We start from the raw sequence: 16,686 nt of genomic DNA, 5'->3' as shown, positions 1-16,686 counted from the left end.
GTTCCATCACATTTCGTATGATATTTATCCAATATTTTATAGCAAAATGTTTGTATATCGGTATGTAAGAGAGTACGTAAGGAGAACGTGTGTGCAAATTAAATTAAATATTTTTGACGTTGATTTTAATATTTTGGCATTGATTTCCTTTAGTAACGTAGTCATTCATTTTTCAAAATGGGTTTTTTTTATCATATCATTCTGTGTGTTGTATAGTATGTAGTATGAGATATGCGAACGTGGAAATGTCAAGTTCAGAATGCCAAGTGATCTAATGAGACTGAAGACTAGAGACTTGAGAGATTCCGGAACAGGGAAAAATCATATGACGGATGCGTAGAAGATCGGTTCTATAAGTACGCTTTATATACGACGCACTTTCTCCGTTCGTATTGAACTTTTCCACTTTTCCACTTTTCTACTTTTCCGCAGAATTAACAAGCTTTTCCGCGGCAGCAGGCATGAGTGTTTATACCAGGGGCTATTGCTCTTGAGATGACCAGACACTTTGTTCTCGATGCAGCCTTACTCTGCTTGAGGTTGGAAAATTTCCGAACTGAAAGAGAAGCACAGTAAAGGATCTTTGGATTTGAAAAGGAATAGATCCTAATTCTTAGAAAATAAAGTGCATTTTTCATGTCTCAGCGTTACTACAGGGTATTTCGAAGTTCCAAATGGACATTGCTCAATGTTTTGTGGCGAAAGCTTTTCCCCACTTTAAAGAAAGTGCAATGCGGAGCTTTGGGGAGCAGAACTTGAAATTGGCCTTTTGCCTTTCGACAGCTCTCTTTGATCGACTGGAATTATCAGTATCTTTATTCTCAGTGCATTCGAGATAATGGGTAGAATAGCCTTGGCAACCTTGAAAATGGCCATTATCTTGAGTAAGTGCACAAATGTTTGCGTATTATTTTATAATTACATATCTTACATGGAAATGAGGTGTTCAGTACGACGCGTTTTTGACTGGAGGAAAACAGCGAACGGCTGATGCGTAAAAGTCGATTCTATAAGTATGTTGGCCAATTTACACTGGTTAACAAGTTATTCGTTCTAAATGAATTGCATACATGGAAAGTGTGGCTGCTAATCTTGGTTCTTATGTATCGTAATTACACTTTGTTAATAAATCTCAATATTTAAATTATTTTGCTGACTAGTGTACGGTGCGATCCTCTCTCTTTCTCTCTCTCAAACATCTACTCTCTATTTTCGCATTGAACTTTTACACTTTTCCGCAGATAGAACAAGCTCATTTTATTGGCAAGAGAAAGAAGGACTGTTTATATCAGAGGCTATTGCTCTTAAGATGACAAGACATTTTGTTACGCTGCAGCTATACCCTTTAGTGGGGGTTAATCGACTGCACTATACCCCTTTATTAGAATATTAGAGATTTTAAATATATTATAAGCAGGGCTTCACCTAAGAAGTCGCTTTATACTTCAGTTCTCACCCAAAGAGGTCTATATATCCCAGAATTATAAATTTATTTTTAATATATTCGTTTTTTAGCTCAAATTCAATAAACTGAGAGGTACTTTATATGCATTATCACAATCATTTCCTTAAAACATACACACAATTAGGACTTGGAGAGATTTAATGCAGAGTAAGTTCTTGTGATAGAACTAATGAGTCTCTCAGAGCCAAAGAAAGAGTATCTCGAGTTCGGTGTGCGCTTGAAGCTGCCAAATTGTGCTATTATTTGTTGTTTTTCTTGCCATTTTATTTTTCATTTGTTTTGTTATGCGCAGCTTTTCTTTCTTCTTCGTGCTATAAAAACCGAAAGTAAAAAGCATTTTCAATATTTCAATGCGGAAGATAGTCACGTTCAGTTGGTTGCGAAGTAGCTCGCGTTTTAAACAGTCCAAATAATAGGAAACATATATCTTGAACCAATCATCATACACTTGCAACAGTGATTTGAACACACAAAAACGCACATATTTTTTTCGAGTGATTGATTACCCAGTGAGACTACGCCAACTTCATATAACCCCACCGAAGGCTATTAAAACCAAAACCAAAAAAACAAAACCAAAGATGCGGCCTTTTGGCAACGACATAACAAACATCCCGAACGGTGGCAGCAATGGTGGTAACAATGGTGGTAATAATGGTGGCAACAACGGCAACAACGATCCCAACGATGGCACCAACATCTCCAGTGAGGATCCCAGCGAGGAGTCCGGCCTTTCGGACGATCCGAGTATTCCGCCGCATATAGCGAGGATCGGCGGCATCGTCACCTGTCCCCCGATCGCCGGACAAGGAGTCATCCGGGTGGTGCAGCGGTGCGAGGACGCCAAGGAGAACCACAAGCTGGGTAGGTCATAGATGGTACATATGTATATGTATGTATACTGGGTATACTAGGTATATATGTACATGTGACCCACTCATTTGCGCTTGAGGCGCAGTTGCAACTAGACGGTTTGTGTTTATTCCATCCATATATGCAAACATTCGTATATAGGTCGTAGTATGGACAATTGGCCAATGGCCAATTTCAGTTATTGCGCACCGACTTCCCCATACAAAAGCCAACAATTTGTTTATAATTGAGTGCCCTACCAATCCGAAAAGAACAAATTGACGAGGAAAGTGCGTCTCTGCCTACACTGCATTGTTTTCCCAGATTGCTGCCTCGAATCACGATCGGTTAACAAAGAAAGGTAAATTATCAATGGGCGCGATAAGTGGCAATGAAAGGGGAAGTGGAAGTGGCAGTGGGGGTGGTACTAATTGCCAAGACATTGGCCCCCATATGATTTCATTCTTCGATACGCAGATTTGCCTTCAGTGGGGGTGTTATTTGTTATGATGAATGAGTCCTGCGATTGGAAATATTTACAAATTTTTATTGTTATTTACAAATTGTTTTGCAAATCTAAAGATTTCTTTCCAAATGAGTGACTGCGCTAATAGATAGCTTTCATCACACTCGTCTTTATGAGCAGAGCTGAAATACGAAATTTAACTACACTTTTAAAACTTTTTGTTTAAAGTGTATCTAGTAAGTTAGGTTTCTAGATTTGAGCAATTTGCTACAATTTTATTTACGATGCTATAAAATATATGCATTAAAATCCAAGCAACTTTTCAAAACTTAAATGTTTATTTTGAGTGTTAAAGCTTTTTTTAAATAGTGCACATATTTATTATTATTCATTTACTTCCTGTTTACCATGAACTGAAAACTAAATAATAAATATTAAATTAAATATTAATATGTTTACTAGTGCCCCTGCTCTAAAAACATACATACAAATACAAATTCATGCACACACTTTTCATAAAATGTTGTAAATCAGTTTTATTTCATTGGTTTTCCCCAAAAAGAAAACACATCGCAGTTTCGCAGTGTAGACAGACGCAATTTCCGCGAAACAAACAGAGTCTTTCTTTCTCCCCGCTCTTATACTCAAAATCGGCGAAAAGCTTTCGCGATCATGACTCACTATAACTATAAGCCATATGGAGCATATAGAGCATATAGAGAGTCGCCCGATATCGGCGCTCTTTTCGCATAATAAGTTGCGTGCGCAGATGGGGAAATGTCGTATTTATATTTAGGCAGTTCCATTCACGTGCTCAGTGTTGACCACTTCGGCTGTGAGCGAACATAAGGCGAATCGGGAAGTTATATATATATACATATATATCTATATACATATAGGTATATTGATAAGGCTGGTTACGATCGCCGATACTGCAGGGGAGCGCATGGAAACTTGGCGATGGCGCACTTGGTGGTCAAGGTGATTGAGCGTTGTGAGGATGCCAACGAAAGTGCTCACTTAGGTAGGAGTTCCCTAGTTATAAACTCAATTGCACCAAATACTAAAGGAACATATGTTGGATAGCTTTTCAATGGCAAAAGCTATTTTTGCGCGCGTTCTGTTCTTGAAGCCAGTGGTTTGGTTCCAGCTGTCCATATCCTAAGGTTACATATTAACTTTATATACATTTCCGCTCTTTCAGATCTTTCGAGCTGTGAACTGATGCAGATACCAGATGCCGTCTACCATCTTATGCGTAACACAGAGCTGGTCACCTGCAATCTCAGCGGCAATGTGCTCAAAAGCGTTTCGCCCAAGTTTTCGCAAAAGTTCAGCACCATCACAGGTGGGGATTGCCCAACAATGATATATCATATACTTATGTATATTTAATTTAAATTAACGATTTTTTCCAGATCTCAATCTGTCACACAACAAACTGTCGAGGCTGCCAGAAGAGTTCGCCAGCTTGTCTGCGCTGACCAAGCTGAACATCTCCAACAACTCGTTCATCGTTTTGCCACAAGTAGTCTTTAAGCTTCAGAGTCTCGCCAGTCTGGATGCCCAGAACAATGCCATATTGGGTAAGTCCAAACAGAAGCCTCATAACGCATTACTTAATAATCCAAGTGCATTTTATCCATTAGAAATTGATACCGAGGAGGCAATTACCAGCGACAATTTGGCCCTCGTTGATCTACGCAACAATCCGCTGAGCAGAAACTGCCGACGAAAGCTGCAGAACTTCAAGACGCCCTTCCTCCTTGAGATCTCCAAGGAGGTCGACGATGACTGGTAACCGGCTGGATGTCCTGTCCACTCATTTTCCACAAAACAACAACAACACCACAAACAAATCTCTCGTTATCTCGAAAGAGGGCGCCCTGAACGGCCCTCCTTCAACTTATTTATTCTGTTTATAAATTTATATATATATATTTATCAAAAACCACACACACTACTTATGAAATTCGATGGCAAAACGCTCTGGGGAATGACACTCTTATAATATATTATATATTGTTATAATGTCTAAGAATATTTGTAAAGATATTTGGATAGAATTTTATAGGAGTTATGGATCACAGTTAAGTTCCCACAGAAAAGTTTAGTGAGATGAACTTATTTGGTTAGCGAGTTTGATCTGATGGTTGTGGGCTGTACTTTTTGGTCAAAACCATCAGAAATTGGTTAAATGTGGAGCTTTTTACTGGCAGCATAAGCTTGGGATCCAAAAGCTCTAGGTTTCAGATGGGGAGAGACATTTGGAGCCTGAGAGAGAGAGAGAGCAGATCGTTAGCTCCATAAAAGGTACACTTGGCAAAATCATAGCACATATGTATAGACCTATATTAAAAAATATTTAATGATATTATTTTATATTTTTGTTTGTTATATTCGCTTATTTTCTAGTGACTCTGAAAATTCTGTTTGATTTATCGAAATTAGTTTATCTTTAGGCCTCCTAACTATCACCCAATGATTAGCCATTAGAAGTATGGCTTTTCTCTCTGTACGCAACAGGTTTCTGACAAACAAGCGAGAGGTGGCCAAAAAGGGCTCTCATTTGGGGTTCGGAACCCACTGCCAAATAATCGGGTTGGTCGTGCATCGCTGAGCCAGCAAAGGTGAACGAGGCTTAGGCCGAAACCCGAGCTCGAATTACGTTAGCACGAGAAAGAGAGAGACGGCCAAAAGTAATTAGCCAGTGATGAGCCAAGTATAGCATTAGTAGCCAAATTACAGCTAACAAAAGTCTGGAAAATATTTCCCGTCCAAAAACAATTAGTTTATTGCAAAACACTGGCAATTTTATAAGAGCTGAAAGTATTACGTTACATTAAAAGGAAATAATGAATAATACTAAATAAAACTAAATACTAAATAATACTAAGTACTAAATACTAAATAATACTAAGTACTAAATACCAAATAATACTAAATACTAAATAATACTAAATACTTAATACTAAATAATACCAAAATATAGGTGCCCTTCTCTGCGCTTCTCAAAAGTCCTACGTAAGCAAACCACTTTTTCGATGTTTTTTTTTAAATACTAATTGTGAGTGAGTGGTGCAGTGATATGTGATATATGGCAGCAGAGGATATCAATAATGGGATTTCGACCTACTGGAGGAAGTGCCTGAGCTAGCTATTTTCCAGGAGCTACAACCAGCTGCCAGCTCTGACGTGGAAAGAGCTCGAGGAAAGGGGTGAGTACCCGGGGGAAAATGGAGAGGGACGCGAAAAATTATACATTTAAAAAGTTAAATATGGGAAGCAAATATTAAAAATGTTAACAAAGCAAATAATATAATGTATAAAAAAGAAATGTATATTTCGTGTTGTTTAAATTTTTGTAAACTTAAAGCAAAAAGGAGGCTATCTACAGATTTTGGGCATAATCTATTTCGTTGTTTGTAAGTACCCGCGATAACCGGTGTGAGTGGCACCCAACACTCAAACTTGTTGAGTGTCAGTAGGGTGGCAAAGAATGCCAGTTCCCTGGTTGGAATATTCGGATTATTCGTCGTTATAGCCAGATTACCAACTCCGTCGAGCCAGAGAGCCAGTTGGTAGAAGGGGAGACAGCGAATGATAAGTGCACAGAGACCCAGCCTCAGCTCGGCAAACTGGCAACTGGGGAGTTTGGGAACTTGGCAAGCTGGCTGGCTGGCTCAAAAGCTGTGGGCCGAGAAGGCCGATCCGACCAGTCTGGGCCCAAAGCAAACCAAACAGTCAGTCGCCAGCCAGTAATCCACTAGAGCGCGTTCGGGCACGGACAAGTGTTAGAGACAAGTCTGGTCTCAGATCACACAAAATTCCAAAAAGAAAAAATTCAAATAAATATTGTGAGAAACGAAAGAAGAGATACAAATCGGCATTTAGTAAATCCAAAAACAACCAGACGTCGAAGCGCGACTCAAACGGAAAAAGTATATACTTACCTACGTTTTTTGTTTTGTTTCATATTTTTTGTTCGTTTAAGTTGCACGAGTATTTTTTTTTTAGTTATTTGCATATCTATTTCCCGTAATACACTTGCGAAAGCTCATCCTCTCTTCGTGGCTAATTTGAATACCCCAACGAGCAAACAACATTTGAAATGGCCTAGCACAAACAACGTTGGTGCATAACATTCGTCAGTGAAACTACCATTTTTTTTGAGTGGCTTACGGTTTTAAAGTTTTAAAGTTGGTAGCTGGAAAAACTATAATGGCCCAAGAGTAGTGCTATAAACTAGTAAGCGGGTAAACAAGAAGGCTTAAACTCAAATGTGACATGATGACCCATTAAAACTACGAGCTAATCGCCTATATACAACCTTCTGAAAGATACAATATCATTGTTTAAGTATCCAATAATGCAAACTGTGCTAACACGTAAAAACAAACATCGAGATGTGTGCTGCAACTCAATTCAGTTGCGTTGCGTTGAGTTGAGTTGAGTTAGGTGTGACACTTTTCCAAGTGATGCCTTCGGGGTACAGAATATAAATCATCGTCGGTCTTCCAGGAATTCGCATTACTAATCTATCACTAACCCAGTGGAATTGCATTCTCGTTCTCGTTGGCCAATAGAAAAGCTAAGCACTTTGAATGGGCAGTGCGGTCAAGTGGACAATGGCGCCCTGTTTCCAATAGGCAGGCCCACTCACAAAAGAACCAATCTTGGGCTTTCCCTCCCAGACAAATGAAAAGGAAAGATCGCCACTGAGGTACAGTAATCCCCTGGCAGAATAAATTGCCTTTGATTCTGATCCGAGAAAGTTTCACCTCACTCCATTCCACTCCACTCAATTGTATCTGATCGTGTGCGGAAGTGTGGCAGAATGGAGAGTTCTCAGCGCCTTGATGATTTGATTTGATGATTTCATCAAACTTAATTGTTATCTCCATCGTGACGACTGCCTTTTCGTGGACGGATGCCACTGGGCTTATGGGGCTCTTAGGCGGCTGCACTTCAGTTGGCTCTTGGCCGAATTTGAATAGATTACCTGGAGTGGCTTGAAATGCACTTTGCCAGTTAGATTCTGCAGTGATTCGACTTTCGTCTCGTATTACATATCCTACAAGTCATCTAGTAATTGCTTTATAAGCCAATTATGACTGTGGCAGAGTTCCTAAGCTAGTTTGGTACTTCTTTGAAGGGAAGAAGCATCGAAATAGTGAATGGTTAACAATTAAAACGAATATACAGGCAATATACAGGCACTGCTTAGAATACCTGGCTACAGTAAAGTCAGCTTAAGTGAGTTTGTTACGCATTGTATGAGAAGGCTGCAAGCAAATGAATTGCAAGTATATCATAATCCAGTTTTGGCCACCGCACCACTTGGGAAGGTAAAACGTGTGCCAAACCAGAATCTAAGTACCAGCCAGCAGATTTCCAGTGCCGATTGTACTTCAGAAGGTATTCATGGCTAATGCGTGGGTATCGCCCAGTTGGAATGCCGTCGAAACGCCGCCGTAGAAGCTGTTGTTTTCCAGCGCTTGAACACAAAACACCGAGCAGTGTCTCCGATGCTTACGCATTTCGATGAGGCAAGCTCGTCTCCGGGGGCGCGAGCGAGAGGCGGCGATGCGGGGCGGTGGGGAGCGAGGGAGACGGCTCAATAAGCGCACAGCGCATGCGCAGCCCGAGTTTGCGATACATACCTGACGTGCACCGAGAGAAACGGTGTGGTGCATCTGAGCTGCACATCTATCCAAGAAGGGGTACTAAGGGATTAAGGTGTAAATACTTCTAATTCTAGAGAATTCTGTCGAAATTATTAATATTATTATATTAAATTATCAAATATGATATGATATCAAAACATTGAAAAATGCTAAGCTCATTTTACAATCGATTTACAATATAGAACTTAATGTTTCATCTACGAGAGGAGTTTGTGGTTGGAGTTAGGAACTTCCAGAATATGCGTACCTGTTTCTCGCGGTGCACTTGTATTTCGACTGGTACTCATGCCTTGCCAACTCTCGGTCGTCGCGTAATCATTAAACCATAGCTCGGATCTGGAGGTGCGGGTGCGGAGTACAGTGGAGCATGGTGGAGCTACCAGGGGGGTATTTGAGACTCGGAGCGAGCGAGCGACCAGTCAAAATACCAGTTTTTTCCAACTGAGCGACAATGCGAACCTATCTATAGATACCTTCTGGTCTCTCAGTGTTGGTGTGTGTGTGATTTTCTGTGTTTGTGTGTGAGGCTGCATACAAAAGATACTCACCTACCTGTGCATAAATACATACATATGTACCCACTTACATGGCTAAAGGTGTGCTAGTACATACACACACATGTGTGTGGCGATGTGTGTGCCGAATTTTTACATGAGAAAGAACACTAATCCAATTAATTGCGATTTTTTGCGCGGCCTCACGTACACGAAAATAAAACTAGAGAACACTTTATGATTTTCCGGTGCAATTAGGATGGTAACATAAAAAAACAGTTTCTTAGCGGAAAGAATTTTAAGTTTTAAGTCAGTCCATGTTCAGTCGTATTTTATTTCCCAAGTTTAGGAAATTTTATAATATTCAAAAATAAACTCTTAGTTAATGAAATCTTGTTTTTCGAAAGCAATATTTAACTTCTTTCAAATTTGAAATCAGCCTAAAATATATTCTCGTCCCTATTTTAAAAAAACATACAAAGTTCTATGTTTTTTGATATATGTACTTTATTTCTATGTTTTTGGAAATATGTACTTTATTTCTATGTTTTCGAATATATGTACTCATAACACTTTTACGTTTGTGTAAATAAATAGGAAAAGCCTGACTCATTGCATTTTTAGTGACTGACTCAACATCTTATCTCATAGGACCTTAGAACTTTTTCGCTTGACTGCATTTACAAGCCCCATTGTATCTATATACATAATATATATATATATAAAATAACTCAGCTTGAAAGCTCAGCGGTGCAAGCGAAATTGGAAAACGCCAGATTTTAAAGTTCAGAGTTTGGAGATATACTATATATTCAAGATCCGTTTGAAATGGGCAGCGAAATAGCGGGTTTCCGGTGGAACCAGAAACAAGTTCTTTTCGCATATTTAAGCCAGATTCGTGACTCACTCGAATGATAACAAAGTTTGTCTATTGAAACGCGACAGCAACCTTGACAAGTACATATATATTTGCAGTGCAGTTCGAGTGCTGTGCTGCATGGCTTAAATCGAGCGGCTGGAACAGGATTTTGGCCCAGGTGTACCATTAAGTTACCTTGCCAGGGCTGTGGCTAAAATCCGCTCCTACGTGCCCAGCTTTTTTCCCTGCCAATGTATCTGTATCTGTAGCCGTAGCCGTAGCTGTAGCTGAGCTACGTATCTGAATCTGTCTGCTGAAACTGTGTGCTTTGTGTTGGTTGGCTGAGTGAAAAACCCGTTCTTGCAAAAAATGGTAAGCTTATATCGGAGGAGTAGAGTCTAAGCCACTGCCAGTGCTGGTTTTTCGCTACACTTTTGTCTTGGATCGACTCGACTCGAACTGGATCTGCTTTTGCTTTGCTTTTTCACTGCTTTTGCTCTGCTTCTGCTTTGCTCTGCTGTGGCTTGTCGCAATGCAGTCGGCAGATGGATGGAGATCCGCTTCAAGGCGAGTGCCTGTGACAAATATGGCTAAATTGTCGTAGGTGTCTGTCTATATTGGTCTACCAATTGCCTCAACTTCTACATCGAATCTCTTGTCTTTCAGTGTTGCGTGAGCGCAGACGCTTTTATGCAATAAGTGTAAGTGGATGGAATGGCGGGCATAAGTAACTAAACTGGATGACAAAATCAAAGTCATAAACACCCAACTTAACTTCAAACAGAAAATATGACTTTCCGTATCAAAAGTGCATTCGTATCATTGTGTTTTTTGTGTTAGCTAGTGTAATTTGCGTATGCCAGTCTCAGATCTCTTCAAATCCCAAGTTGGCTGACCTATCAATCTTCGCATCGAACATCTGTTCATCTGTTCATCAGCGGCGGTCCACGCCTGTCCATCAGAGCCAAAATTGAAGGCAAAGTGAAAAGAGATACATAAGAGCTCAGATCCCAGCAAATGCCGCTTCAAAAATGGGTTCTGGACTTTATGGCTAAGCCGAGCTCCACATGAATCACATATGTATCTGTGCCTAGGTATCCATGTATCCATGTATCTATGTATCTTCGCATCGCGATATTTGGGGCGAAGGTCGTTGACAGAAGGCCGCCGAAAACCACAAGCAAGAGAAATACAATGGGCGAGGTGGAGGTAGTTTATTCAAACTGAGTCTTTGATGGTTCAACTGAACGGTACCTTTCGGGTTAGCAATAAATTATGCACTTTAACTACCTGATTTATGCTCAGTTATTTAACAAAGGTACTTGGAACTTTCTTTGCACGTCTAGGAAAAAGATACGATTTAAAGCAAGCAACCTCTTATGATGCTCAGTACACAGGTCGTATGAAGTATTTATTACGCATACGCAGTGTGGTTCGATTCATAGGCATGCCATATGGTATATGTAACTATTTAAAATGTACTGCATTATTATTTAGGGTAATTAGGTAGGAAATACTACTTCTTATTTCTGTACTATCTACACCTTTTTATCCATTTCCTAATTGAGCTCTCTTTGTCACAGCCCGACTGCATTTTCTGTGTTTTTCTGGCTCTGGAGAGCCCCGCGTGGAACTGCCAACCGCAATGAGCTCGGACCAAGGGCCACTCTTGGCCAAAAGAGGACGGCGTGGCTTGCTGGCCGCTCTCCTGCTGATTTCCCTCGCCGGCCAGACGGCGGCCCAGTCCAATTACGTGCAGCATGGAGACAGCGGCAACTACACCACCAACGGATTGCCCGAGGAGGCGACACTGGACGGCAAGGTGAGTGATCCAGCATCTCCAACCACTCCAGCCACACTCCGTTTACTCGGTTTACTCGGTTTAACGCCCTTGCAATGGCCAGTTGGTGGGGGGAGTCATGGCTGAGCCATCCATCAAGCTTCGCTAGTTTATCCACTTAAACGGTCGTCAATGTCGAAAACAGCATCTAAGATGGGCTCAATCTGCGAGAACAGGCTGGAAAGAATATAAATGTACATTGTTATTGGGTAGAGAACACTGCTCCATCTTAATTGTAATGAGGAAATGCAACTGCAACCACAAATTAAAGACATCATTTGCATCTTTTCGTTTTATAAGCTAGTATGTTATATCAGCAACTCGGGCTCCATATTCAACTGCACTTCCGTTGGAAGTGGCTCCACATTCACAATGGATGCTCGATCTTGCACAGAAACAGTTGCACAGATCCTAGGGAAAATCGCAGGCCCATTGTCTTGGCTCGAAATGGAGCACGATGGAGCATGGCAGAAAGTGCCTATTAAATATGCATGAACCCAGCCACCTAGTTAGTTTGCTGTGGAATGTCTAGGCTATAGGTTTATATGGGAATTATTATTGGGGCTCTGCAGAAGGTATATGGAATTCCTAAAGCGATTGTCTTAGATTCAAAAAGTTACAGTGATTAAAAAGTGATGAAGCAATTATATATTCTTGAAATGGATTTAATGACTTGTATGCTTTCTTGAAGGTCACCAAGCTGGACGACATCAGTCCGCTGATTTTCCTCAACCGAACGAAGGCCGCTCTGAACTGCGCCGCCGGCTCCATGCAGGTAATTGGCTTTCCTTTCGAGGATTACCCCAACCCCAACCCCAACCCAACACCGCAATTAACGAGGCTCTGCCCCCAACAGGTTGATCTCAAGTTCAACGATCCGTTCCATGGCATTATCCAGGCTGACTACGATCGCAGTAGTGCGTGCCGCGTTAGTGGAAAGGGAGCGCTCAGCTATCGACTCGAGCTGCCGCTCAAGGGATGCGGTACCATCCAGGTGAGTATCCTTGGGGTGACAGCTGCCTTGCAGAGGGATCTAAGCCTGGGTTATCCCATTCTGCGCCACAGAACCCCACCCGTGTGTTCACCAACAACATTATTGTGCGATTCCACGCCAATCTGGAAATGGACGGCGACGAGATCATCACGATAGTCTGCCGCTATCCACCGCCCGTGCCCTCGCTGCCACCTGCTCTGCCGGCGCCCATGTAAGTCCAGTCTAGTTCTCAGGAACTCCCACCCAATATATGACGACCAATCCCTATGCTCCCTCCTCCTGCACAGCCTGAACCCGATCGCCACCAGTTCTGTGCTGCAGCCGCCGCTGAAGAGCATCCAGATCCTGATGATCATCTGCGCCATCATGTTCCTCACGCTGCTGCTCCTGGGACTCGCCGTTTCCTACTACTGCCTGCGCAGTCGCTCCATTCCGGTGGTGCGTCGCCTGCCGATGAGCATGGGCAGCGGATCGGAGATCACCAAGCTGAGTGGCAGCAGTGTGGGCAACATCAGTGCCTTCGAGGGCGTCAAGATACCCAGAGCCCATGCCGCTCTCCAGGCGGTCTACAGCTCATCGGGCAGCGAGGGTGCACTGATACCCTCCGACTATCCCAGTGAATCGCACTCGGAGATCGAGGAGATCGATACGAGATCGCTGCCCTTCAGCTCGGCGGGAAGCTTCGAGAATCGCGCCTTCGTCCACGAAACCTCGAGCATCTACAGCGATCACTATGCTCCGGCACAGGAGATGCCGTCCGCGAATGCGGTGATGACCACCACCTCGGTGACCCGCCACTCGATTCCCATGCAGGAGGCGGTGGCCGCCGTCGGTTCGCCCAAGTTCGATGTACAGGTGCGCGTGAAGAAGTCCCCACCGCCACCGCCTTCCCCTGTAACCTCGGATACGGAGAGTGTGGCCACTTTGCGTCCGGATCGCAACAATCTGTCGACCATCATGGAGGCCTACGAGGATCGCGAGAGCGTGCTCACCATGGACTCCCTGCCACCGCAGGTGGAGACGATGCACTCGCAGTTCACCTACGTGCCCGAACTCCATCCGGCGCCGCAAGTGCCCCAGTCCATTCCCCTACCGCCGCCGGCTGTCGCCGAGCCCAAGTTCTCCGTTTACACACGAACCCATCACGAGGTCGTGGACGGTCGCCCAGAGACCTGGTCGGATTACACCGACGGCCCGGCACCCAGTGAGATCACGGACTTGTCCTCCGAGGCGCCTGACATGACGGTGGAAACGATGCACTACTATGAGGATGAGTTCATGCCGGCGGTGGAGCCACCGGTGACCTCGCACACCGTGGATGATGTCTATCTGCGCACGGTGACCGAGAAGAAGACCATCGAGGACATCGAGAGCCACAAGCGCAGGGTCACCGAGTACAAGAGCAAGCCGAGGGCACCGTTGCCGCCGCCACCACCGCCACCGCAAGTGGATCCCAAGTTCGATGTGCGGGTGCGCAACTACCCTGGCGACCGGGAGCAGCAGCTGTGGGAGAACTTCTCGGACATTTCCAGCGCCTCCGGACTGACCCTCACGCCCAAGATGGAACGCAGCGAGCTGAGCCTGCCGCCGGCGGAGCTACCGGCCCAGATCCACGACAACAAGCTGAAGCTGACCAGCCCGGAGCTGGTGGGCAACATGAAGCCGATCGAGGTGCCGCCACAGGACAAGGATGTGCCCAACTGGGACGTGCTCATCCGTATCCTGGAGGAGCCGGAAATGTCGGAGGTTGGCCAGGACGACGTGAGTTCCGTGCACAATCTGAGCTACGACGATCGGGCCAAGTGGAAGGAGATCATCACCACCCAGTCCTCGCTGCGCACCATGCTCACCGAGGCGGTGGTGCGCGAGGACTTCGAGCGGATTCGCCAGGACACCCGCTACGAGCGCATGTTCGAGCCACAGACCTGGGACGTGATCATACGCATCCTGGCTCCGCCCGGCGACGATGATCCCGACGTGGAGATGCGCACACCTAGGCGCGGCAAGAAGGCATCGCCGCAGCCATGGGACACCCGGTCCCGTCGCAGCTCGCTGCCCACGCTCTACGAGTACGACAGCGATGGCGGATCGAGTGTGCGCACCATCCGCAACGATCCGGGCATGACCGGCATGCTCATGACAGGAGCAGGACCTGGCGTCGGTCCTGGCGGACCCTTCAATCTGCAGCGATCGCGTCGCAGCTCCCGCACCTCCTACCAGACCGACCACAACGACTTCCGATCCATGTCCGAGGTGACCGTCGACTTTGGGCGCCCGCACCAGGTGGACCATCCGGACAACGTGAGCGACGCCAGCAGCTACTACCCGATGCAGTACTACGACGACGACGACCGGCGCTCCTTCCACCGCTCCCTCAGCCATCCCTCGCTGGCCCGCTCCGCCAGCGAGTTCACCGAGCACTGGACAGCGCCCGACGAGATGGAGGTCTCCTCGCCGGAGGGCACTCCGCACACTCGCCGCGCCCGACAGGTGAGTTCGCCCTCCAAATGGAAACCATTATCCCACTATTTCCAATATCCATCCTATATGTACATTCTACATCCAATTCTTCCAGCCCCTGTCGTCCAACCAAGTGGCCCTAGCCAGCGGAAGGAGCGGCGAGCGTGTGCTGTCCCAGACCCAAACGCAGAGTGAATACGTGGAGACCCATCGGAGGGTCTACCACGCCGAGAAGGAGATGCCCTTGCCGCCACGCAAGTGGTAAAGGGATCGAAACGGAACCCCACTCCCATTGAAACTAACAATCGATTGGAAACTCCAGATGAGCCACCTTGGACCGGATTAGGACCGAATAATGGAGGGCAAATCAGACAGTTTCACGAACACCCCCTACATGTAATTCCAATTAATGGGTCACATATGTACGAGTACTCAATAACCTTACAATAATTAACAAACGTGCCAATTACAATTGCCTGACAAAGTAGCCACTATAAAGAAACACTTGACTGTCAGTTCGAAGCGTATGATGATGATGACTTAGTTTTCTGTTTTTTTTTTAATTCGTAATTTTAATTTGTATTGAAATTTTGAAATTTTGTTTCCCAGTGGTATCAACTCCATTCGATTCGTGTGTTCTGCACTCCCACCTGAGATTTCGCATTTAATCAAAGATGTTCTGAAGGGAAAAGAGTAGTAAAGGGTAGTTAATTAACCAGATGGTATGTGAGTGTTATAATTTAGCTAAAAGTGTTCTTTAAATGTTACGCTGCCGTTTGATGGGAAAGTTGTATGAGCAGTCACAAAATCCTGTCCAAATGATAATACTTCTCAGCTTCACAACTCCTCAACAATTGTCGAAATTAGTTGTTTGCAAGTCCAATTGTTTATGCTTAGCTACTACTTTCTAGTTGCAAATGTATATATGTACTTACTATATATAAAGTTCAAACTGCCACATGCACACAGTTGATTTTGAACAGATTGCAGATTACAGATTCGAGGATCTTCAGTCTTTACAAATATATGTTACATATATACGTTACTCCGGTAGATGGGATAGATACACAGGTTTGAAATAAAAGTATTACTACTGCATAGTATTCTCCTCGATACACTACATATTGGAATTGAATACGAGTAGACTTAATGTTCGGGTTTCCTAATTGAACAAACGACACAAGCAGATTGCAAATCCACACGATATACTTTCTCATGATAATCAATTTTCTCGTAACATAGTACTAATCCGTCCAAGACATTTACTATAAGTTTAATTGATAAATTGATAAATAATTGATTAATTGTCGCAATCAGCGAAAGCGACATGCTTATAAACAACAAACTTACATATTTAATTCGCTTTTTGGCTAGGCAAGCCTTGCAAAATGTGTATACTCTAAAACAATTTGAAATAAATTATAAATAAATAAATATACCCACTAACAAAGTTGGCCTTGGTTTCATTTCAATTCGAAGTGCTTCTTAAATCTGAAGCTTCTGGCTTCGAAGAGCAAACTGGGCATTTTCAGGTTGAAATATATTTACACTTCTGGTTTTGTAAGATGA

At 43.8% G+C, this 16,686-nt stretch overlaps 2 protein-coding genes across 3 annotated transcripts; both read left to right on the top strand.

The window, feature by feature from the left end:
• The first annotated feature begins 1,823 nt into the window (after positions 1 to 1,823).
• On the top strand, positions 1,824 to 4,737 carry LOC122624339 (leucine-rich repeat-containing protein 20). Of its 2 annotated transcripts, none has more exons than XM_043803841.1 (4): positions 1,824 to 2,329; positions 3,988 to 4,131; positions 4,202 to 4,369; positions 4,433 to 4,737. In XM_043803841.1, the coding sequence occupies exons 1-4, from the start codon at positions 2,047 to 2,049 to the stop codon at positions 4,582 to 4,584; spliced, it is 747 nt and encodes a 248-aa protein (XP_043659776.1). In that variant the 5' UTR covers positions 1,824 to 2,046; the 3' UTR covers positions 4,585 to 4,737. The 2 variants fall into 2 exon arrangements, with proteins under 2 accessions (XP_043659776.1, XP_043659777.1); XM_043803842.1 differs by lacking the exon at positions 1,824 to 2,329 and adding an exon at positions 3,608 to 3,807.
• A 1,808-nt stretch (positions 4,738 to 6,545) lies between these two features.
• LOC122623315 lies at positions 6,546 to 16,553 on the top strand. Its single transcript, XM_043802395.1, has 7 exons — positions 6,546 to 6,724; positions 11,407 to 11,645; positions 12,355 to 12,438; positions 12,520 to 12,657; positions 12,729 to 12,868; positions 12,945 to 15,147; positions 15,233 to 16,553. Exons 2-7 carry the CDS (start codon positions 11,469 to 11,471, stop codon positions 15,380 to 15,382), a joined length of 2,892 nt encoding a protein of 963 aa, XP_043658330.1. The 5' UTR covers positions 6,546 to 6,724; positions 11,407 to 11,468; the 3' UTR covers positions 15,383 to 16,553.
• The last annotated feature ends 133 nt before the right edge of the window (positions 16,554 to 16,686 follow it).

This window comes from Drosophila teissieri, chromosome X (assembly GCF_016746235.2).
Source record: "Drosophila teissieri strain GT53w chromosome X, Prin_Dtei_1.1, whole genome shotgun sequence".
NCBI lineage: Eukaryota > Metazoa > Arthropoda > Insecta > Diptera > Drosophilidae > Drosophila > Drosophila teissieri.
Note: the sequence above shows the minus strand (reverse complement) of the source record. Positions and strands in the feature narration are given on the sequence as shown.

Bases quoted from the DNA above. Each gene is read 5' to 3' on its own strand.
- LOC122624339 (XM_043803841.1), top strand. From the start codon at position 2,047: ATGCGGCCTTTTGGCAACGACATAACAAACATCCCGAACGGTGGCAGC. The intron at 2,330-3,987 runs GTAGGTCATAGA...CCGCTCTTTCAG, and splicing joins CAAGGAGAACCACAAGCTGG to ATCTTTCGAGCTGTGAACTG. The intron at 4,370-4,432 runs GTAAGTCCAAAC...TTTATCCATTAG, and splicing joins CCAGAACAATGCCATATTGG to AAATTGATACCGAGGAGGCA.
- LOC122623315 (XM_043802395.1), top strand. From the start codon at position 11,469: ATGAGCTCGGACCAAGGGCCACTCTTGGCCAAAAGAGGACGGCGTGGC. The intron at 12,439-12,519 runs GTAATTGGCTTT...TGCCCCCAACAG, and splicing joins GCGCCGCCGGCTCCATGCAG to GTTGATCTCAAGTTCAACGA. The intron at 12,869-12,944 runs GTAAGTCCAGTC...CCTCCTGCACAG, and splicing joins CCTGCTCTGCCGGCGCCCAT to CCTGAACCCGATCGCCACCA.